Source organism: Apteryx rowi, unplaced genomic scaffold, assembly GCF_003343035.1.
Source record: "Apteryx rowi isolate R43461 unplaced genomic scaffold, aptRow1 scaffold_140, whole genome shotgun sequence".
Classification (NCBI taxonomy): domain Eukaryota; kingdom Metazoa; phylum Chordata; class Aves; order Apterygiformes; family Apterygidae; genus Apteryx; species Apteryx rowi.
The window spans coordinates 1,835,091-1,857,081 of record NW_020447642.1 but is presented as its reverse complement, the minus strand read 5'-3'; the positions used below and the strand labels follow the sequence as shown (position 1 = coordinate 1,857,081).

General features: G+C 36.4%; 1 protein-coding gene across 3 annotated transcripts; it reads right to left on the bottom strand.

The window, feature by feature from the left end:
* Positions 1–398: 398 nt before the first annotated feature.
* Positions 399–21,985, bottom strand: DHX36 (DEAH-box helicase 36). 3 transcript variants are annotated; one of them, XM_026057754.1, is made up of 25 exons: positions 21,770–21,985; positions 21,265–21,386; positions 20,600–20,801; positions 19,837–19,875; positions 19,143–19,313; positions 18,099–18,178; positions 17,650–17,724; positions 17,339–17,505; positions 16,650–16,731; positions 15,921–16,061; positions 14,608–14,710; positions 12,549–12,636; positions 10,679–10,734; positions 10,497–10,561; positions 9,876–10,019; positions 9,055–9,172; positions 8,210–8,308; positions 6,924–7,097; positions 6,532–6,618; positions 5,673–5,756; positions 5,473–5,572; positions 5,298–5,388; positions 3,466–3,586; positions 2,755–2,907; positions 399–1,365 (listed from the first exon to the last, which is right to left on the bottom strand). In XM_026057754.1, the coding sequence occupies exons 1-25, from the start codon at positions 21,971–21,973 to the stop codon at positions 1,180–1,182; spliced, it is 2,952 nt and encodes a 983-aa protein (XP_025913539.1). In that variant the 5' UTR covers positions 21,974–21,985; the 3' UTR covers positions 399–1,179. The 3 variants fall into 3 exon arrangements, with proteins under 3 accessions (XP_025913539.1, XP_025913540.1, XP_025913541.1); XM_026057755.1 differs by lacking the exon at positions 19,143–19,313; XM_026057756.1 differs by lacking the exon at positions 3,466–3,586 and having other exon boundaries at positions 1,278–1,365.
* Between the last annotated feature and the right edge of the window lie 6 nt (positions 21,986–21,991).

Here is a 21,991-nt window from a genome sequence, read left to right as displayed (position 1 = left end):
CTGCATTTCCACACCCTCCAGCAGGGAAGCAGCAGCTTTGTTCCTCAAGGGTAGAGCTGTAAATAACTGCAGCTATGGCTGCAGGTGCAGGCAATAAGGAGGCTAATCAAACTGCTCCTCTTTCCAAATCTCTAGTTAAACACCTGTCAGCTGATTTCAGGCAAATCCCACCTCCCTGCTCCAGCAGGGCCTTCTTCCCCAGGAGCTCAGCCCAGAGCTGCACGCCTTGGAGAAAGGGGGCAAAGGGAAGGGCAGCTCTGCTGCGCGTTCAGCAAGTTCGGTCACAGCAGGATTTCCTCAAGTCACAACTATTCTGAATCCTAAAATATACATTATTCAGATGTTCTTACATATTTGGAAGCACTCAAAACAGAATGACATTTAGAACTATGAACATATAAAATACCACTTTAAAGAAAAGTCTTTTAATGTAGTACTACATAACCCATACACGTACTGTTTTAAAAAAGAAAAATTAGGATATGATGAAACCTTCCAAGCTTACTCCCACCGTGACTTTTATCTAAACATCATTCCTGTAGTTTAATGTTTAATGTTTTACTCAATACCAATGACTGATGGGCACAGAAGGCAAAGAAAGATGAACTGAATAGAATTAAAGAAAAGAGAATATTTCTGAAGATTGTTTCTTCCCACAGTACAAATTCAACATTTGTTTTCAAGTTTAGCTTTTAATTAAATTATAATTACCTTCTGTGGAAGTGTTGGTGAGGAAACTGCTGCACTGCTGGAATATATACAGTAGGTATAACTACTCCCCCTTCGCCCCAATAAAAAAACCTTTGGAAATGTTTCTACCAATAGCAAGAATATGACAGTTTAATTAATAGTATTTTAGCAGTTTTTTTGAATATCTGTTACCTGATGGAAAAGAGCTATTGTTTTAGAGGAGTTAACAGGGGCAGGACAAGAACATACACCAACTATATCACTGCTAGCATTGCATTTTCTCATATTTAAAAAGCTACATTAAACACAGAATACCATGCATATACAGATATTACCAACTATTTTGAAGTAACTGCTCTTCAGTATGAGGGAATTACCAGCTTACCCTAAAAAGCTTTTTCTCTAGCTAAATGCTGTAGGACAACAACAACAAAAAAAAAACAAAAGAAAGGTGAATAAGTTGGCTTTATCAACACAAATGAAAGTGTGTCAACTGTAGCGTTCATTCTGAAATCGAGGAGCATAGTTTCTGGCACTTTCATTCTCCTGTGTTGTGATCAAGTCTATAATAGCTGTTAGCACTGCTGTATCCCTGGATTTAATATCATTCCAGTCCACAGGGTGCGGGTTTTCTATTTTTTCTTGTAGAAGATCATCCAGCTCTTGCCTTAAATTCTGCAAACAAGAAGTTTGTGGGAATGAGAAAGAGAGACATTTAGGAAACTACATATAACAATCTTATCATAGTAAATTAGATCCCTCGTGCACTCCCTTTTCCTAATCTTTGTCACCTACCTACTATTCTAATGTCAACTCATTGTTAACTGCAAGATCAAAAACTGCTTCTCAAAAGCCAGTAGTTCTACCTTTTATGGCAGATGACCATCTCTGGATATAACGGCCTGTAACAGCCTACACATCCACTAGCTGACTATTTCAGGATTAAAGATATTTAAGTTAAAAATATCAGGTGTGATATCCAATATCAAACAAGGCTCTATTCAGCTCCTCTTTCCACTGGAACTTAATAAAGTTAGACTAAAGATCCCTAACCTCGTTGTTTCCACATCCACGTAGGTACTAACAGACTGATCAAGTAATCCTGTAGCTTCTGCTACGGAAATCTACACAGATAAAACTCTTCAAATCCCTCACAGTAACACATGTTTACAGTTCCTTTAAAATCAACCCTATGACTCTTCTCTGAAACTTCTGTAGTTTTCAGTATCCTTTGTGAATCATGGACTTTTCAGCAAAGGTTGCACCAGCTAAACAAGAATATCTTCTCTCCATCCCCAATGCCTCAAGCAGGCACACAGCCCGATTCTCCCGAGCCATGCTATTGCACTGGGCACTCAACAAAAAATCTTAATGATGTCTGCTTAGTTGTTCTACTAAGGCCAAAAACACAAGGGACTACATTACTGTTTACTTCTGTCCAGTTTATCAGGTGATAGACTGCTCAGAATATTATTTGTACTACCACTTTTTAATTTGCATTCATCTACAAACCTTATGTTCTGTAGCTTAAAAATAAACTGCACATGACCAAAAACAGAACTCTACTGGACCCACATCTTGACAGCAACTGAATTTGACTCCCACTTCATTAAAAAATTTGCTTCTAGTAATTCAATAAGATTATTAAAAACAGGGTGGTCAGATTTCTTCATCTGCTTCACTGTAACTGGCATTTTATTAGCTACTACTGAGAAACACTGGGTTCAGTGTCCAGTTATGCGTACTCTACAGCTAGCACAATCTCCTTGATTGTGCTTGAAGAGCATCACTTGCTCAAATGGACAAATTCAGCCTTCCTTCCCTTCCCAGAGTCACCCTGTGAGAAAGACATATACTGTTTAAATGCAAATACACACATATATTATAGAAATGTAAACCTAAAGTGTATTATTTGAACTACTTGGAATACATTCAAAACATTAGTTATCTTCCTACAGCGACGCATTAGTAGGTACACACTAATATCAAATACAAAAATCCTCTAAGAAGAACCAGTGTTACAGTAAGTCTTCCATATATGTTATTCTCATTAACCACAGTCACCTTAACTAAGTGCGCTATTCTTGCTGGAGACTGGAAAACAATCCATTCATCCACTGCAATGGTATCTTGATCTTTATCCTTCTGAATGGATATATCTCCTCCAAAGAACAAGAGACAGTATGGAGAAACCTCTGTACAATCATATAAATAAATCTGCAACAAGACAAAATTGTCCAATCACCCTTTAAAGCATATTAAATGATACGACTTAACCCTTAATAAAACATAATACAAATTAAAGTTCCAGAAGATCATTTTTCAGAGTCATTCATCAATTTACAGATCTGAAGTGACTCAGTTGAAAAAGTTACATAAATGCAGTATTTGATTAAACAAGAAATCAAACCAATTATTCCATTTGCAATCAGAGAAAAAAAAATTTTGTCCAACTAACTTTTCCCATATATTCAAAATGTCACACTGGATAAATGGAAAAAAAACCCCACACACCTGTCTTTGTCAGAAGCAGGTATTTTATCTTTGGTTTTACGAAAATATAAACATCTAATACAGATTAGTATATCAGTTGTTTGTGGAACAATGCCTGCATCACAACAGAATCTGATGGCATGTGAAAGGAATGACCCAAAACAGGAAGGCTTCAAAACAAAGCTGGTGCACATCTTTCGACCCACAATAAGAGGCACCTTCATCCAGTCTTATTAGAGAGCTACAAAAATAAATTACACAAAAATATGAACTTTCACATACACTGCTAGTTCTCATCTTCAAATGGTACACAAGCCAGTTATAATGGAACTCTGTCTCTTCCACATTAACAGATTTAGGATGGATATTAACTGTTCCATCTGTCTTGGTGCAAACTTTCACCCTTAAAAGAATAAAAACAGTTTTTGTTTTAAGATTGAAATAAAATATTGAAGACTTAGCAAATTATGTCCAAACTTAAACAAACAAACAAACCACTCCTACTACAGTGTTCTACTCTGTTTTAAACTCTGAAAATAAAAGGACATTCAAAGAAGTTTTGACTTCTTTCCCACAAAGATTACAGAAGAACATGCAATATGAATTTTTAGACTACCATCTCTCTCCATTTGAGAAGCCTGAGTTCTTTTCTAAATACACCCCCTTAAAGCAACCTGTAGCTCTCAGGTAGAAAAACAAGTGGCATTCTTCTTCCAAAAGAAGGGCTCAGTGACTTACTATATTTGGTTACACCACCCAAGGTTTTATCTATTTTTTGGAAAAAACACATAAGCAACTTACATATCTGAGCTCTTTGCTCCATGTTAAGAGGTGGCAACAGTGTGGAACAACGGACTTTCAACCCATCTCACTTTCAACCGATCTAGAGTTGTGAGAGTCTTTAACACAAGCTTGTCTTTGACAGAATTCAACTCGAGAGATAACCTTCAAATGCTTTGATTATATTTACCATCTGAAAGCACATTTACTTCCCAATATAATAATACTTTCAAGGAGTAAAAAGGAGAAATCAAGCACAATATTTTTCTCCCTTCCTTATTTCAGAGCTGTAATTCTTCAGCTGTGGGTCACAGGGCTCTCTACGCCTTGTGTGCAGAAGGAATATTTTGCAAAATACCGAGTTAACTGTTTGAACAACAGTCTCCTAAGGACTCCTTCTGTTCTAAACACTTATTCTAGCAAAGTGCTTTGAATAACAAATCTCTTGCTTAATGGATCGTAAAACTGAACCTTCCCGGGCAGCTCGTTTACACCTAGCTCCACCAAGCGGCAAAGTCAGTGATACAGCACCTTGCACCAGGTTTGCAAACTTAATGTTACAGGAATCCTTTAAGTGATTCAAGCTGACTGGGCTCAACTTAAAATAGACTATCAGCTGGCTAGTAGTTGCCAGCTATAGCTCAGTTTAAGTTAGGTAATCTAATTTTGACATAAAGTAGAATTTTGACTATTTGTTCTTATTCCTTTCACAAAAATAATCACTTGTGTTTTTGTTTTTTTTTTAATTACATGAATAGCAATTGCTCATAGCATGTTATATCCACATTGCACACCCAGAAAGATGATTCAAACATTCAACCCTTCATTCTGTCCTACATCAGGTTTACGGATTAGGAGTATCTATATTCTGATGAGTAGATTGTTAATACTTTGTTGATAGGAGTATATATGTTCTATTAATATAAGAAGTGATCATCAACAGACCAGAGCTGCTGGGCTCTATCTTGCCAAATAATAAGAAAGGACAGTGTTTCATGTGTTGCTGTAAATCAAAAGTGATAGCAAGATTCTCTTAACGGCCATGCTGTTGATATACTTGTAACACTATGGACTGTGTGGTAACTCACACCAATTATTTCATATATATCAGGTATCCAAACGGTTATCCAAATGGTTAAACAATGTTGCAGTTTCAGTAAGTGGAAGTCAACAATCCCATGTTCTGGTCTATCATTCGCAAATGAAGTAATTTGCGCCATGACCAAGCTGCACAAAGAACTTCATTCATATATTCAAGCTGTTGCTTTGCCTTGCCAAACTACCCAATGTAGAAAACACCTCAAATACAAAACAAGAGTATACCAAATCCTTACATTTTTCTCTTTTTGCTAAAGCTTGGCCGGATCTTTGCAACTTTTGGATATAAACCAGCACAGATGACCGCTTTGAGTAACTTCTCATTATCTGTAGAGGACAGCAAAGTAAATAATGCAGCTCTGCAAACCGATTTCAACTAAAGGACATTTTCCATTTCCTTCCACTCTTCACCTGAGTTGGTATTAGATTTGGGGTCCTTGGGGTCTCTGCTATTCACAAATCCAGCTGCAAGGAGATGCTCAGCAAACTGTCCTTTCATGTTATGCAGCATCTAGGAAAAAAAATTGTCCCAGAATGACGGTGTGCCAAAGGCCCCTTCCTGTCTCCCCCAAAGACATACTCCTCTTTTTACAAAACTATTAAGATGTTACCTGGAGTGTATTTGAAGAGAGGAAATATTCCCAGCAGTAGTCTTTTTCAGTTCTGAAACCACGACGCCGAGTCTCTTCCCAGCCCTAAAAATTAAAACAAAGTCATAGTTCGAAAGAGTTTAGAAGTGAACAAATACAAATGAACAAAAAAGGACAGAGCAAAAACTGGACATCAATAAGCAATACGGTTATATTCTTCTCTAGAAGAGAGAAAGCAAGCCCTTTGATCTCTTTGTATTACATATAGCTCGCTATCTTATAAATAAGTAGCAAAACATGTATGAAAACACAGCTTTACATTTTGAATTGAAAAATTAATTTTTTGATAATGAGGAGTGAAACATAGCCAAGTTTTCCAGAACTTCATTTGTTGCTATTAGTAGTCCTGGGTAGCAACACCGTTTCCAGGCTATTTATTTCCTCCTCCTCTTAGCCCGGTGTACAGGTAAGTCTCCAAGACTTCTGCAGTCAGCTTCAGCCTCCTGGAGAGGCCAGAAGGACAAAAGTTACTTTCTTAGTGATTTCTGAAGAGAAATGGAAAGTTGTCAGGAAAAGGTTTGACTACGTTCAGCTCATTAAGTATACATTTAGAGAGCAGCCATCTTTAACTATTAAGCTACATTTTCCTGCTCTTCATATGCCTATGCCCAAGAAATTAGGCTACTGAGTCTGAAGACAAGATTCCTTAACACTAAAAGCATGAAAATTAATGTTCTCTTGTGTCTTAATGTGTTCTTGTAGAAGCCAAGGAGAAATAGTTCTCAGCATATATTGATCAGACTTTTCCTTAGAATAAAACATATTGCTCAGAAGTTTTCTAGGAAGAAGAAGAAGAAGAAGAAGAAAAAAAAAAGCCTACCGTGAAAGCATTCACCACAGTTAGATGATCACTTTTAGTGTTCTTTGACAGCTCCTTTCTTCTTGCATCTGCTACTTTCTCTTTGCCCTAAGAACAATTAGAACCTATAAAATATTCATGACTGACAAGCTATTCTTTCTTCCAGTTCTCTTTTCCCAATTAAAGTGTGTATATCTATCTATCTCAATACTTCACATGCAAAATACATTTGTTAATAAAAGATTGTCTTGATGTACTGTGAGGTATTGCCTTTGCCTACAGAGTGACTTTAATTTTCATGTAATTAATGTGAAAATAAGATCAAAGGGCTTTTAAACTACACTATTTTAGTAAGCCCTAATATCCTTTTGAGATTCTTAACACCTTATGTGCAATTCTCTTAGAAACTTTACCAGAGGAATGACAAAAGGGTCTTTGAAGCTGAGGCTAGCTGCAATTGTAAGGACTGGATCCAGGCAACAGAATAAAGCTCCAAAAAGGATCATTTTTCCGATGTGTGGTTCAACTGGTAATCGTGCTAAATGGACACCTAGTGGAGTCAGTTCTTCTTGTCTGTCCAAAGCATTCTGTCAAAAATAAAAATAAATAAATAAAATCCACACACAGTATTTGAAATGGAGAGGATTTCCCTGAAGTAGCAGTTGGTACACCTAGAGAACAGAGAGAGGTCTAACAGCTGGAGAATGCAGCTGGCTTTAACAACATAAGGTAGAAAAGTGATTATGCAAATTATGGAGAAGTAGGAATTTAAGTTTAATACTGCTCTTTGGGGATTAATTAATTAATTGTGTTTCAGCAGCTTAGTGGGATCAGTGCCTTTCTAGACAAAGGCATAAGGGCTTTTTAAAGACTTTTCAGTGTCTTGTTCTCCTGATCAAGCTTATTTTTAGACTCCTAATTTCCCTCAATATCGCTTTTGTTCTTCTGCCCTTTGCTACCATACAGCCCTGTCACAGAACACTTATCTAAGCATTTATAGAATTCTGCCATCAATCTGAACACTGCCCTTCAACTAAATCAGATGTAGCAATAAACTGAAACAACCGATTTGTACAGGTAATACCTGCCCCCCCCCCCAAAAAAAAACAACAGCACAAGTGTGTCCATAAACCCTCAGTTCCCATCATGCAAACAACATGCAGCTTTTTGCAACCTGTATCATGAAGGGGCTTTTCTAGCTTGTTTGTTTCATTAGCCTCAACTCTCAGTGATCCCCTCCCATTCACAAGAGCCCTGACATACAAGATATCTCCCCCATCTGCCTTAACTGCTCACAGAAAAAAAAGCATCTCAAACTCTTAACTAATCCAGCTGGGACAGGAAGGCTTATGTGGACATAGCCATGAGCAAGATGCTACAGAAGCAGAGAGTTAAATATCTATGTGGAACCTGAAGAGAAGGTATGTATGTGTTTTGAGTAATTTAGAAACTCCCTCATGAACTACTCTATGCAGCCCATAAAACTCTACCTATTATGAATGAAAATTATTTCCTCTATTTGGACATGAGGACAGAACACTGTACAACCTTGATATATAATGGGCCTGCAAAAGACAATAAGGAGATTCAAATGTCTAGACCTGTACAATCAGAATTGTCTTTTATAAGAAACTGTTTAGTAATACAGCTCTAAATCAATTTTTCCTTGCAAGAAACTGTACATTAAATAATACTTTACCAGCTCCATTAGATGGTTTATGGCCAACATTACAGCATCACGAGATGGTGGATCCATTAGTTTGCTCAGAAAATAAGCAATTCCACCAAGCTTTAGAATCTGGTTGGCACAGGGAGGGGGGGGAAAAAAACACAAACAGAAAACACCATGATTAGAGAAATATGGATATCTAGCTCAAATTGGTAAGTACTGCAGTAACTAAAAAAAAAAAAAAAAAAAAGCCATGAATAATTCACTGCTTGAGTGAGAATTTTACTAGTTAGGGACTAAGGGCAAAAATAAAAATGTATTAGGGAAGAAATTTTACGTATAAAAATCTATTCTTCACTCAATATGTATGCATGTTAAGTCATGAACTCCATTGCTTTTAAGTGGTATCTATGACTTCATTTTCAAGAATGAACGACAGACAAGGAATTCAATACAAACTGCCAAAAAGGAAACTCATGTCAGTTCTAACACTACTCTTTTGTAAAATTTTTCAAAGATATTGTGTCTCACGACACACTGGTATTCCCACTCCTCTGACAGAAGGAATGATATTTTGGGAGAAAAAAAGTACAGTCCAAATTTGTGTTAATAGCTTTTACAGCTTTTTAATAGCTTTTATAATAGCTCCATCTTTTATTTATATTACACACAAACATTTTTCTTCTTGGGCTTGGTATCCGCACGCAAGTATCCATTTTGCAAACTTTGTCACAATTATTAGCTAAAGCTATTGTACTCTTGGTATATCAGAATTCCGACTTGAAGACAACCCCAGCCTCAGAGTTGTATTAACTTAATCTCTTATTCCATTGTAAAAGTAAATAATACATATGTTTGAAGATTCACATATTTACCTTGATTTGTAAACACAGTTCTTCCAAAGGTGTCCTCAAGATCTCTGGTAACTGATAATCATCGAGAAGGCTAGCACGCAGTCCGTTGTATAGATGGTAACAATGACCTGGCTGAACTCTGTAATATATTTACATTTAAAAAATGTGTTTTTTCCTATGACACTGTGACATTAGGACTGTGTTTAAAAACAAACAGACTTCCAAAACACCTCAAGGCATTAAAACTAAAGTGAATTAAATTGTAAAGCAGTTTCAGCCTTTTGAAATACAGATCAGACTACAGGAAAACAAAGACACACTGAACAACAGAAACTCCCCATCAACTCCTCAAAAGGAGCAATGAGAAGATCAGAGAAGAACAGTAAGTCTGAAGAACTTAGAAAAGAAAATATTCCACGAAGTATTTTGAGGGGAGACAAATTTCAGCTAATTTGGTATATAGCTAAGTGATACTAATTTACAAGCAATTTTTGCTTTAATGTATTGTATCCTCATAAAGCATGAGGGCAAACACCATCAACACAATGAATTAAAAAAAACAAAACAGACACGCACAACTTTTATTCTTCTATAATGAGGAGGGAAACTCCCCACTTCCAAATGCAGTGCAAGGTAAGTCAGTCTCCTAGAAAAATGGTGAAACCGTTCTTTCAACAAAAGCAAGAGACCACCACGCTAGAGCATCTGCTTCTGAACAAGCGAAGAAACAAACTAATATCTTCAGCATGCTCTAACATGGCTACCAAATCAAAGTTCTGGGCTCCAAGGGTGATGGAAGCTTAATAACACACAATTTTTCTAACTAGCTTTGTTATTCTTACCTTCCTGCTCGACCTTTCCTCTGCTTGGCATTAGCTTTACTAACCCACTCTGCTGCCATTGTGCTAATGTTGTTCTGTGTATCAAAGTGAGTTTCCTTTATTTTTCCGCCATCTATAACGAACACCACATCATCTATTGTAATGCTGTTTGAAAAGAGAGACAAAAAAAGATGCAACTCCTCATCTTTACAAATTCAACCCAGGATTTTAAAGAGGTTCAGCATCTCTTTACCCCCTCCCAAATTGTAAATCAACAATAAAAATTCTGGGTTGGGAATTTCATTAAGAATTATGTTACTAAGCATTTCAAGAAAGAGCTTGATCTGTTCTCCTAGATCTTGCAGGAGCCACAGCACGAGGTTAAGAAGTCTGCAAAGAGTGCAGGTAGCTCGGATTTATCACATACAACAAGCGCAAGTCATTTTAATCATTCATGTTTTGATTGTTATAAACAACTCTTAAAGGAAAATTCCAGTTTAGTCTATAAACATCTCTAAAGATAAACTGTTACAAAACGAATGGTACAAATAATATGTTTTAGAAACAGGTTTATACTTTAGATTAGCACTTCTGTTTATTTTGTTAAAAGTATAGCTTTTTTTAGGCTGTATAACTATTTACCTAGTCTCTGCAATGTTGGTAGCAATCACGATTTTCCTTACTCCTGGTGGGGTCTTCTTAAAAACCTGTAATTATACCATCATCCATTTACATGTTTGCCAAAACCAAAAGCAGGCTCAATTCATTTTTTTTGGTAGTTGTGTAAAGTTACTTTATTACATAACAATAAAGAAAAAGCATACCTGAGTCTGGTTAACAGTAGGCATCAATGAATGTAAAGGTATGATAATAAACCTATCTGAAAATTAAAACAGTAAAAGACATGGTGTAAGCACAGAAACTTTAACTGTACAGGGAAATTAAGTATGTAGGATAGAGGAAAATATGATGTAAGTAAATTTACTGTTCCTTATTCCGAATTATTTTTGATTATATAAATACAAGCATGTCTTTCTGCATTTTTGTCAGCAATGATCAATATATCAATATTAAATCTCCTTCTGACTAGCATTTATCCACTCCCAGCTGAACTGTACGTATTTCTTTCTGGGAATCGGGGGGGGGGGGGGGGGGGGGGGGTTGGAAATCACAGGTGGTATAATCACAAAAATACAGATTCATATCCTGGAATCTCAGAGGGATATAATCCGAGTAGACTAATACCAACTATAATGGGGGATGAGAGAACTGTATTTCTGGGCCAATAACTGCATATACAGCTCAAGATCATTTTTCTTACAATTCATGTTAGACTTTTACCAAGTCTGTCACCACAACAAATATTCACTGCTGCCAATATAACTTAAGTGGCCAAGGCATCTTGAAACACATTCTATTTCTAAACCAAAAAAGTTTCATTAATTCACAGATTATTTTTATCTGTGATACATAATCATTATATTCCTCTGCTGAAATGGCCTGCATTAGACAGAGGACAGAAGCATAAAAAAAACCAACAAAAAAAAGGTAATATTAGACTTTGAACGAATTCCAGTACTCCCCAAATGCTAGCAAACCATAAAAATACATGCATCTGTATCATAAAAAACTAAAATTCCTTTATGGCTTTTTATTTCAGAATTTGTCATTTTGTATTTTGCTATGTTGACTTGACAAGTTTAAGAAGTTATATGAAGTTATGTACAGTAATTTAGATTTCATTTTTAATGTCTCAATTTATTAGTTGCTCAAGTTTAGTAAGTAAACTGACACTCTCCTCAATCTTTCAATAATCCAAAGCATCCCCCACTCATGCTGCTTTGCTTAAATATGAATGAAGAACCCAATTAAAGCATTACCACAGGCAATAGAGTTGTCTCTGCTAGTAATATTGCACGACATATCAAATATAGCCCTTATTTCTGGAAGCCCCATAAAAAAAAAAAAAAAAATCAAGCATGTTAAGATGGCATATACTTCTGGTTAGCCAATTAAACAAAAAGCTTCAGTAGTGGTAAACAATCGGTTAAAAAGACATTTTTGAATTTTTTCTTGGTTTAATTCTAAAAATTCTAATCCAGCTACGATCTACCATGATCTCTACCTAGGCTTGTGTTGCAGCACGTGGACTTTGAGTGTACATATCATGAATTTTAAGACAACTGTATCTGAGCAACAGTCAATAGCATAGTTAGGACAAATTAGCTGAACATATGAGCTATGTAAACAGGACAAACTAAAAATATATAGGATATTTTAAGCGTTCTATTAACAAAGCTTCTAGGAATAAATGGGATTTAAAAGAACCATCAGCGAAGCAGTAGGCAGAAGTGGCTGAGGAATGAAGAAAAGAGGAAGTGAACACAGAATGAAGAAAAAGACTTTCTGTCTAGGAGGAACTCCATCCAGAAATAAGAAAGGACAAAAGGAACAAGATGCAGGTTTGAGATTAATTTCCAAATTGTTCAATCCTACACTGAGCAAAACGTATTATCATTAGTAGATGAAAGATACTATAGAAGTGCAGAAAATACTGAACATACTGTAATTATCTTGAAAGGAAGAGAGGAAAGAGAAGGGAAAAAACAGTGCAACACCAGCAAACATATGCAAAAATTAAGAGTTTGTCACTAATGCTATTGCTAGAATTCCAAAGTAAAATTTTGTCTTTACCTGACTTAAACATGACTTGCGACATCAAGAGATCATGCAAAGTGCTAATGTTGTCCCAGCCTGGAAGAAACACTAGAATTGCACCATCCTATATTAAAAAACAAACAAACAAAAAAAAAAACAGAGAGAAGGAACCACACAGAAAAAACATGTTTATGATAAATTACATGCTATGCAAAAAATTAACTGCCTGTACATTGATGCATGTGTTTTGGATAAATGGTATTTGAGACATCATTGGCTCAAATCTGGAACAAAGTTTGTAAGCCTGTTTTCTATAAAAGTTAGCAACATATAATGAAATTTATCTGAACTTAATAAAAATTTCCTTTTAAAAATTCTCCCCTGCAATGTTTTAAACATTGCCATGTCAATTTACCAAGCAATTTGAGTTGCAATTAAAATAATAAAAAAAATTGAGAGAGCAAAACTAACACATGATTTTCAAACAGAAAGAACAAAGTGCACAACAGCAGCAATTCATTCCTGTTATCCACTGCTTAAATGGTCTAACATTTGAAATGTGAGAGACACTTGATACTTTCAACATTCAAAATTCTCTTTAAAAAGCCAGCCAATGTGCCATATCCTCCACAGATTTTTGAACACAGAAATGAATATATACTTAAGGTTAAGATATAGCCTATAATATACATATATTATACACCTGACAACCGAAGGTATTCTTACTTCAAATTTGTCACTGCTTCAGGCATAGAAACCTTCTGATAATAATGCACACAACAGTATTACAAACAAATCCTTTTACTGGGACTTTAATAAGGATTTTTACCATAAGAATCTGATGTCATTATATTCCAACATCTTTGTTTTTGCTAATGCACACAACAGGAAGGAAGCCAGAATTTGAAATAAAAAGTACATAAGATTTACTATACTGGCTCTGACTCACAGAAACTAAGTGTTACATCGCATAGGTGAGTAAAGTTCTCAAGATACTTTTTTTTTTTTTTTAAACTAAAAGATAAGTAACAGAGCTGCATAGAATCATCATCAGATATTTCTAAAAGAGAAAAAAATAAGGCACAATCAGGGATAGCAACGAATGCAGCTATATTAACTACCAAGTTCGACAGTCTGCAACTAGAAAGTATTTCCTAGCTGTGTGTTTCATACACATGTGAACTACACTTTCATTAGGCAGTATAAAAATTCAGTCTTCAGCATCATCCAGGTCATATTTAGATTAGTCAGGCAGAAAAGAAATATTTAAAGCCAATTGCACAGTGTAGATATGAGACTCCGAGTATCAACGCTATATAGTGTTCTTGCCCTCTCCCTCCCATTGCTGACAAATTAAGAACAGAGATTTAGCAGCACATTAAAGAGGTTTTCAGGCAGTGTTTTTCTACAGTTTTTTCTCAAAACATAAAACTTTTACTACATACATACACAATACAAAGAATACTACCTCTGAGACAAAGGCACTCAGTCACAGAAAGAACTAAAAGTTAAAATTTAATTTATGATTTTATACTACTTTCCATCAAGTGACTAAGATGCATAATTAAAGGCTTTGTGGTATACCAAGGCTTATCAAAAACAAACAAGCAAACAAAAAAAAAATCAGAATGAAACAGCACCCAAACCTTCAGATTTCTCTCTCTGTTTTATTTAAAAGGCAATCCTTCCTGTCAATGTAAGGAGTCAGACTGTCTTCTCTTGTTCAGAGAAGACCATAAATCAGCGTACCAAATACATTTAAAAGTTTTCCAAGTTTCTCACGTGACATAAGCATATAGCTCTCATCAGTGCCACAACCCCTATTCAAGAAAATGCTTGGATGTGTGCCCTCATTTAAACAGGGATTAAATCACATCATTTCAATAAACCTCAACTAACCACACTCTCAGCTTAGGGCTTAAATAGTCATTACATATTTAAAGCTGGCAGATAACTTCTGAGAAAATCAAAGCAAAACTCTATATATCTCTATATAATAAACTAAAATAACTTTATCAGCTCTGACATTCCTGATAGCCACTGACCACAATTCAGTAGCATCATCAAAACATGCTGACATTAGACAGAAACGTACCTCTTCTTCCAGCACAATGTGCCTGATAAGTGCTGCTATAAGGTCAAGGTCAACCTTGTCATCATCCATCATTTCCAAGGCATCTATAGTACTTGCTGAATACCTACAGGCATCAAAATCATGCGTATTGATAACTTATTAACATACAAAGTCATGTATTCATGTCTGTTATAAGGCTACTGCAATTACACACCTAAGTAGCCCACTACTGTCCAATATATTTCTTCAGAGATACAAGAACTGAACAGTATTCTGATACACAGTATACTGTATCTTATACAATGTATAAGATTTAGATAAAAAAAATTTTATACAGTGTATAAGATTTAGTTTACTGCAATTATGATCAGTTTAGAATAGCAGGTTTAAGAATTTTCATGTTATGATGTCTCTCCTCCTCATGGATTATCTAGTATCTGAACAATTTGAGTTTACCCTTCGATTTACCTCCTGTGAACACTAAAGTGAGGGACCCCTCTTCTATTCAGCCCTCCATTTTCATGAAACCTAATAACGTGGAAAGAATTGCCAATTGGTTCAAAAGATCTGTCAGGAAAGGGACTGAGGAGTATGAATGGAGGAGTGGGGCGTGGGCATTGAAGACTTGTTCCCATGGAAAAGCAAGGTAAAACTGAGTCTCCTATATTCATTATCATTACCAAACTGGATATACAGAAAGTCACAAAACACAGAAGATATGCAAAACGAGAGAAACAGGAAGATGCACCTCCTGGAAAAAACAGCCAGGCTATCCAATTAATCAGCTTATCCAGATAACCAGATCACTAGCAAATGCCAGTGATCAAATCAAATGTCTCAAGTGGAAAAATCTCTACTGGGTGCTCAAAACATGACTTATCTTGGTCTAGAGCAATATTAAAATATTCTGAGAAAAAGCTTTTGAAAAAACACTAGTGCGTTTTGTATTACGTTGATTGTAAGACTAAAATACAGTGAGTTCTACTGCAAAGGAAAAGACTGAAAAAGGGGAGAACGTGAAAGAGGATTAAGGACCAAAGCTCAAGCAGCCCAGTGTTACACTGAAGACTGTAACGGACAATCCCAACATCAACGGCAAACGACTGACAGCTACAAGTTACCTTAGTTTACACATGTAAAATTTTCTGCGATGACTGTAAAGCACTTCAATGCTTACTACCCAATTGTATTGGCAATTACGTTATTATTGTTTTCCACAATAGCAACTATCATGTCATTAATAAAGGCCCAGTGTTAAAATACAGCACTAATTTATGTTTCTCAGTTGTGAAGTGCCACAAAAACTTAATGTGAAAGAGTAACTTAAAAACAACCTGCCCCGCAGCTGCCTTAAATAGTCTGGCCATCGTTCTTTATAGATTTCCTCTTTTTCTTCTTTTTCTGGTCTGCTTACATGTCCTTGCATGAAGCCTTTCTTCCACCGTGGCCGACGGTCCGTGTTTTCTGGAGCATACCTTTAAAATTAAATAACAAACAATTATTTTAAATTTTGAAACTAAAGCCCTTTAAAATGAACTCTACAGTATTTTTCCAAAGTGTGGACAATATACAGCACTTGAACTATATCATCTAATGGGATTCTTGAAATTTTTTTCTGAAAAAAAAACCTATTTATAAAAACAGGCATCATCTCTAATAAGCACAGAAACACGTAAAAAAAAGAAAAGAAAAGTCTGAACAAATAGAAAGGCAAGCTTGATTTAGTAGCCTGAAAATTTATAGCTACTGAGCACAAGAACTGTTTTTCTGTTTCTATGAATTTTTTTTTTCTCCTCAAGGCAAGATTTCCAAGGTGCTACAATGTAACACCTCACCAAAAAATACAACACAATTTTTAATTCCAGGAGAAGCTAGTTAATCTCCCCTGAAAGGTTTTCTGAAACAAGATGAGTGCTATTGAACTTCGGTTTTCTTTTGAAAAACAAAACAAATTTTCATGGATATTTATGCTGAGATAAGCTTTAGAAAAGACATACTAAGCAAAACTGAACAAAATACTATCTATGCACCGGTGTTCACTCACAGGCAAAAAACACACCTACCTCAACTTTTCAATTACATCTTCCAGAAGATACTCCACCACGGGGAAAGTGAATCCAGGTATATGAATCATTGGACAGTTATCTATTGAGAAAGTATAACTCTCTTTTTAAACAGAAAATAAAACACTGTACTGAAATAATAGTAAAGAATGTTTACTGCCTACTATTATGCAAAATACTATTTTTGCATTGTAATCACCATAACGTCAACTCTAGTTAAAAATAAATAAATAAATAAAAATAATAATAATCTCATGGAAGATGCCAAAATAACATCCAAATAAAACAACCAAACAGAAAAGAAGTACAGGTAGCAAGCAGTATATTTTTCCCAGTATGTTCATCTGGTTCCAGTTTCAGGATAAAACCTGTAGAATGAAGAACTAAAAGCTTCACTCTGGTTGCCCGCTCACACCACAGCTTTTAAAATATGGTAAATATGAGTAGATATTTAATATGAAACTGCTCTGAAGATAATGTTTCCACAGTATGTTTAATGGCAAACACAGAAGCAACATACATTCATGTTGAGATAAAATTAAGGAAATAAAAATCTCCAACAATCAGCAACTATTTATAAAAATGGAATTAGTCTCAATAAAAATCAAACCTAAAATTTGAGAACTTCATTATACTGTACAAGTCTAGATTATATAAGAGGAAATATTCATATGATGCATTTTACCTACCAAAATACTCCGAAAACTTCTCAGCATTTAAAGTAGCACTCATTAGTATTACTTTCAGATCCAAACGAATATTCAAAAGATCTTTAATAATGCTCATTAAAACATCTGACTGAAGATTTCTTTCATGAATTTCATCAAGGACTACATGACTAACACTGGACAAATGCCTAAAATAGGAGAGCAAAAAATTAAACACATTTGTTTTCAGCAAAAATAAGAAACAGATCAGAAGCTGGTAGATAGTAGAGACAGCTCATTAGTCAAGTCATTTGATAACTCTATTCAGTTTCTTATTAAATAGGAAAACTTACTTATCTGACTGGAGCCACTGTAGTACAATTCCTGTGGTACAGTATAAAATGGAACCCTGTTTCCTTGGTAACCGGCTGAAAGAGATACAAGAACTCTTGAGTTCTCTCTTTGTATTTTACAAAGTACTTTAAAAGCTTAAAAATCAAAATGCAGATAGTCATTACAGACATCATGAAGTATGTCTCATTCAGCTTTATTCTCTAACTTGCTCGCTTAGAGTTCAATTGGTGGAACAAGAAATTAGGCCAGAGTCACACTCAAACTTTTTGCTGAGTTTCAAAGACTTTATTCCCCACCCCAGCCATTCACAGGAATGCCTTCTGGAGAAAAATACCTGAATGAAAGCATTGGTGTATGTTAAGAACTAATTTTCAAATATTCACGCTTGATTAACAATAGCTACTGGTCTATACGCAGACACAAAAATTGCTATGAGAGCCTTTCTTACCTCTGTAGACGAATTTGGTATCCTGTACTTTTGCCATTACCACACGCTTCTGCCCTTTCAGCAGCAACTCTCTCAGCCACCTTAAAATCAAAACAGTGCATTAAAAAAAACAAAACCAAAAAACAACCCCCACCCCAAAAACAAACAAAAAACCATAAGGGTAATCTATGATTTAGCTACTCATCAACAGGAAATACCTAGAAACAAGATGTTACATAATCAACAAGAAAAAACACTAAAAACGACTTTGTCTCTTCTATTGACAGTGGCATTTCCTGGCTGATCCCAAGAACAGGTTTGCAAACTAAACTGCATTTTAGAGTAACACAATCAATTACACATTAGCAATAAATTCTCCCAGAATGCACCTTTCATTAAGGCAAGCTTTTCCTCATGGGAAATAGGATTCTATAGTCATTTAATACTTAATTGTCAAAAGAGTAACTACTGTGCACTTAACAGCCAAATTCTTTCTTGCTCATTAATATATATTTCTAAAGGGCCTGAAATAACATTAGTATTTACCTTAATCTGCATTTGCACTGTCCAAGTCCATTAAAATCACTGATATGAGGTACGAACAAATTCACAGGAAAACGACGCTTACTGTGCCAGTACTCTACTAACCAGCAAAACTTATGAAATGCTAGATTAGTGTATATTAACAAAGTTATTCTTTGCAGAAAAAATTATAATAAGACTGAAAATTAATACACAAAAAGCCATCTTAGCTGTCCACTATAGGCTGAATACTGGTCTTAAGCGTAAAATTTCATGAGTAGATTGGATGGTGGATCAGTTTGAGAGCTGTGCAGTTTCTTCACTTGAACTCTTTTCAGCTCTTCTTAACCTCAAGTAATCTAGCAGATTGTACACTCAGTCCACAGAGTTTCCCAGGAATTTTAGGCCAGATAAGAAATGTATTTTTATTCAATGATTCTGAGTAAGGTAGTATATTTTTCCCCCCCTCAGATTTWTTTGGGGGGGGGGGGGGGTTGAAATCATAAGCAATGAAGTTACTTAGTCTGTCAAAACAGCACTTACCGAGATGGCACTGATCCTCCTAGGCTGAGTACATACAATCCTGCATGTAGACCCTTTCCCTCGCTCAATGTAATCATCCAAGATGAACTGAGTAACTTGTGTAGTCTTTCCACAACCAGTCTCACCACTAATCACAGTTACTCGATTATTGTTTATCAGATTTACAAGTTCCTGTTTCCAAACAGAGACAAAACATTTACAAATATTTGGGAATGAAACAGATTTTAGAAGGATTTTGAGAATTCTCTACTATGGTGAGATAAACTTAAAAGAAAATCTCATAGCATGTAAAAAATAGGTATTCAACTGTTTCTATTAACATTTAAGAGAAAAAGAAGAAAATAGTTATATTTCTTTTTAAAAAATTTACTTAAATGCATCTAACATTCAGACCATTTCTATGAATATTTCCACCTCTACTGATAAAACTGTATATGATCTCAGAATAAGTTTCTACATATCCTGAAGCAATGAACTTGAGCTACGTTCTAGAAAAAACATAGTGGCAGAACTTGGGAAACTTCAGTACCTTCATAAAAAGGTGAGACTCTAAAAAAAAATTTCTGTCACAAAAGTTTCCTGTTTAACACTTGTGTCTTGTGTTTAGTCCCAATTACATCAACAGAAATCTCCCATTTCACAACATAGGTGATACACAGAGGTAAATATTATTTCAAAATAAAAATACATTTACCTTTCTCATCCCATAAGAAGGGAGTTTTTCTCGGAATCTCTGGAAAAAACAAAACAAAACAAAAAAAAGAGCAAAAGTCAATGATATGCATCTGTAAAAGCCTTTCCAACACTAGATTTAACAGATTTCATCTAGGCTAAACTGAGAAAAAGACATGACAAATTGTTCAACTAATACCCATATAAACACGGGCCCACTAGAAATAAATTTAATTCCAAGCATGTTTTCAATTTCATCACACTTAGAAGAATTATTTAAAACTAGCAGTTCAGTACACGTAAATGCATATACATAGCTCTTCAAGACAAGGGTCTTGAATAGAGAACTTGCTTCTGATACACAGTCAAACTTTCTTTTTTTAAAATAAGTCTAATTCACCACCATTAGAACAACATAAACTATGTTTTTAAGAGACAATTTCTTCAGAGCCCATTTTCTTGCTTTTAGTTTTAGATAGAAATCTGGGGATAAACATTTAGTAGATCTTTTTTGGAAAATGAGTTTATGCTTAAAATTATATATGCGATTCCTAACATTCTTAGATTTTACACAATCTGAAGTTATCATTAAAAGCCTGTTTTTTAATCACTGTCCTATAAATAGGTATGTGTTTTGTAAGAAATTATTAAAGTAACTGTTTTAGCACAACTAGCACCATGACAACTTCCCAGAAAATAAACTGCAAAGCAGTTATGTTTTCTGGACATATTAATTTACAAAAAATAGAAAGCTTTGAACTTTTATTTAACGCATTAGAAAGTACCTGCATTTCGATATATCTCGGATCAGATTTCTTTTGTCTTAAATCTTCTTTAAGTTGCTCATCTAAATCAGCATCTTGATCATTTTTCTCAAAAAGATATTCAGCATCTCGATCAAGAAATATTTTTTCCAAGATTGGTCTCTGTTTTACAGGAGCTTTTTCCACAGCTGGTTTCACTTTTGCAGGCTCTTCTGGAGTGTGTCTGAAATAAACGCAGAGCACAAAAACTTCAAAGAATACCCAGTATGTGCCTGGCCACTGAGAAAAGCATGCTGAACCATTCAAGGCAAATCTCCTATCTGTTTTTCAGACATTACATCCACAAGTTAGATGACCCCTAATGGGATGGAGAGCATACGGTATGTTGTTAAAACAACTTAAGTTTGAAAATTACTAGTCAAATATTTTACACAATATGCACCTTTATAATGAAAAAACAAACAAACAAAGGCACAAAACAGGTCTAGAAAACTACTACTCAACCTGCTGTCAGAACCACTGCCGTGTATCCGGATCTTTCAGCAAAACGGAGACCCAAGCAAGATACTTATTAACCTAATTCACTCACTGAATCTAAAATCTTCTGGTGTATCTTCTGCTCGCAGCCCGCAAGAAGACCGTTTGATTCAAAGTATACAAAAGCATAAACAATTGTTTCTTTTTACCCTTCTTCATCCCCAGACCACCAGGACATGGCTTCTTGCTCTTTCTCATTTTTCGTCTGGACAGTGTTCAGCAGCTGCACGATTTGCTCTTCCCTGCGTTCATCCATGCGCACAACGGCTCTCTGGGGCCAACAGAGAAAAGCGTCGTTTTTAATCGACACGTATTGAGCACATCGACGCGCGCATCACACCTTCGACACGGAAGCGTCGTTCTCAAAGCGCAGCTTCGGGGAGTTTTCTCAACAGCGAGAACCCCCGGGACGACCGCAAAGGCGGCGCCCCCCCCCCCCCGCGCGGCCCCCGCTCGCCGGGGCGGGTTCGACGAGGCCCGTCCGGACCGGCCCCCGCGCAGCGGCCGGCTCCTCACGCGCCGCAGCGCCCTGACACACTCCCCCCCCCACCCCCGCCCCCAACCGAAGAGATCGATCCAGTCAGTTGATCGCCGGCCGCGAGCAACCGCCACGGCCGCTTCAGGGCGGCGGGACGGCGCCAGCGCGGCCCGCACCTGCTGCCGGTCGGTCTCCTTGCTCTTCTGGCCCTGCTTCCGCGCGTACCACAGCCCGATCTCGCGGCCCTTGAGGTGGCTGGGGTGGCGCCCCCGCCCGCCGCCGCGGCCCCCGTGCCCCCCCGAGGCGGCGGCGGAGGACGAGGAGGGCCGGGACCCGCCATCGCCGCCGCGGCCCCAGTCCCTGCGATGCTCGTAGCTCATGGCCGCCGCGCCGCCGCC

Coding starts and splice junctions, on each gene's coding strand:
- DHX36 (XM_026057754.1), bottom strand. CDS start 21,973: ATGAGCTACGAGCATCGCAGGGACTGGGGCCGCGGCGGCGATGGCGGG. Junction 19,876..20,599: donor CGAGATATATCGAAATGCAG/GTACTTTCTAAT, acceptor TGTTTTTTCCAG/AGATTCCGAGAAAAACTCCC. Junction 17,506..17,649: donor CAGTGGCTCCAGTCAGATAA/GTAAGTTTTCCT, acceptor CTCCTATTTTAG/GCATTTGTCCAGTGTTAGTC.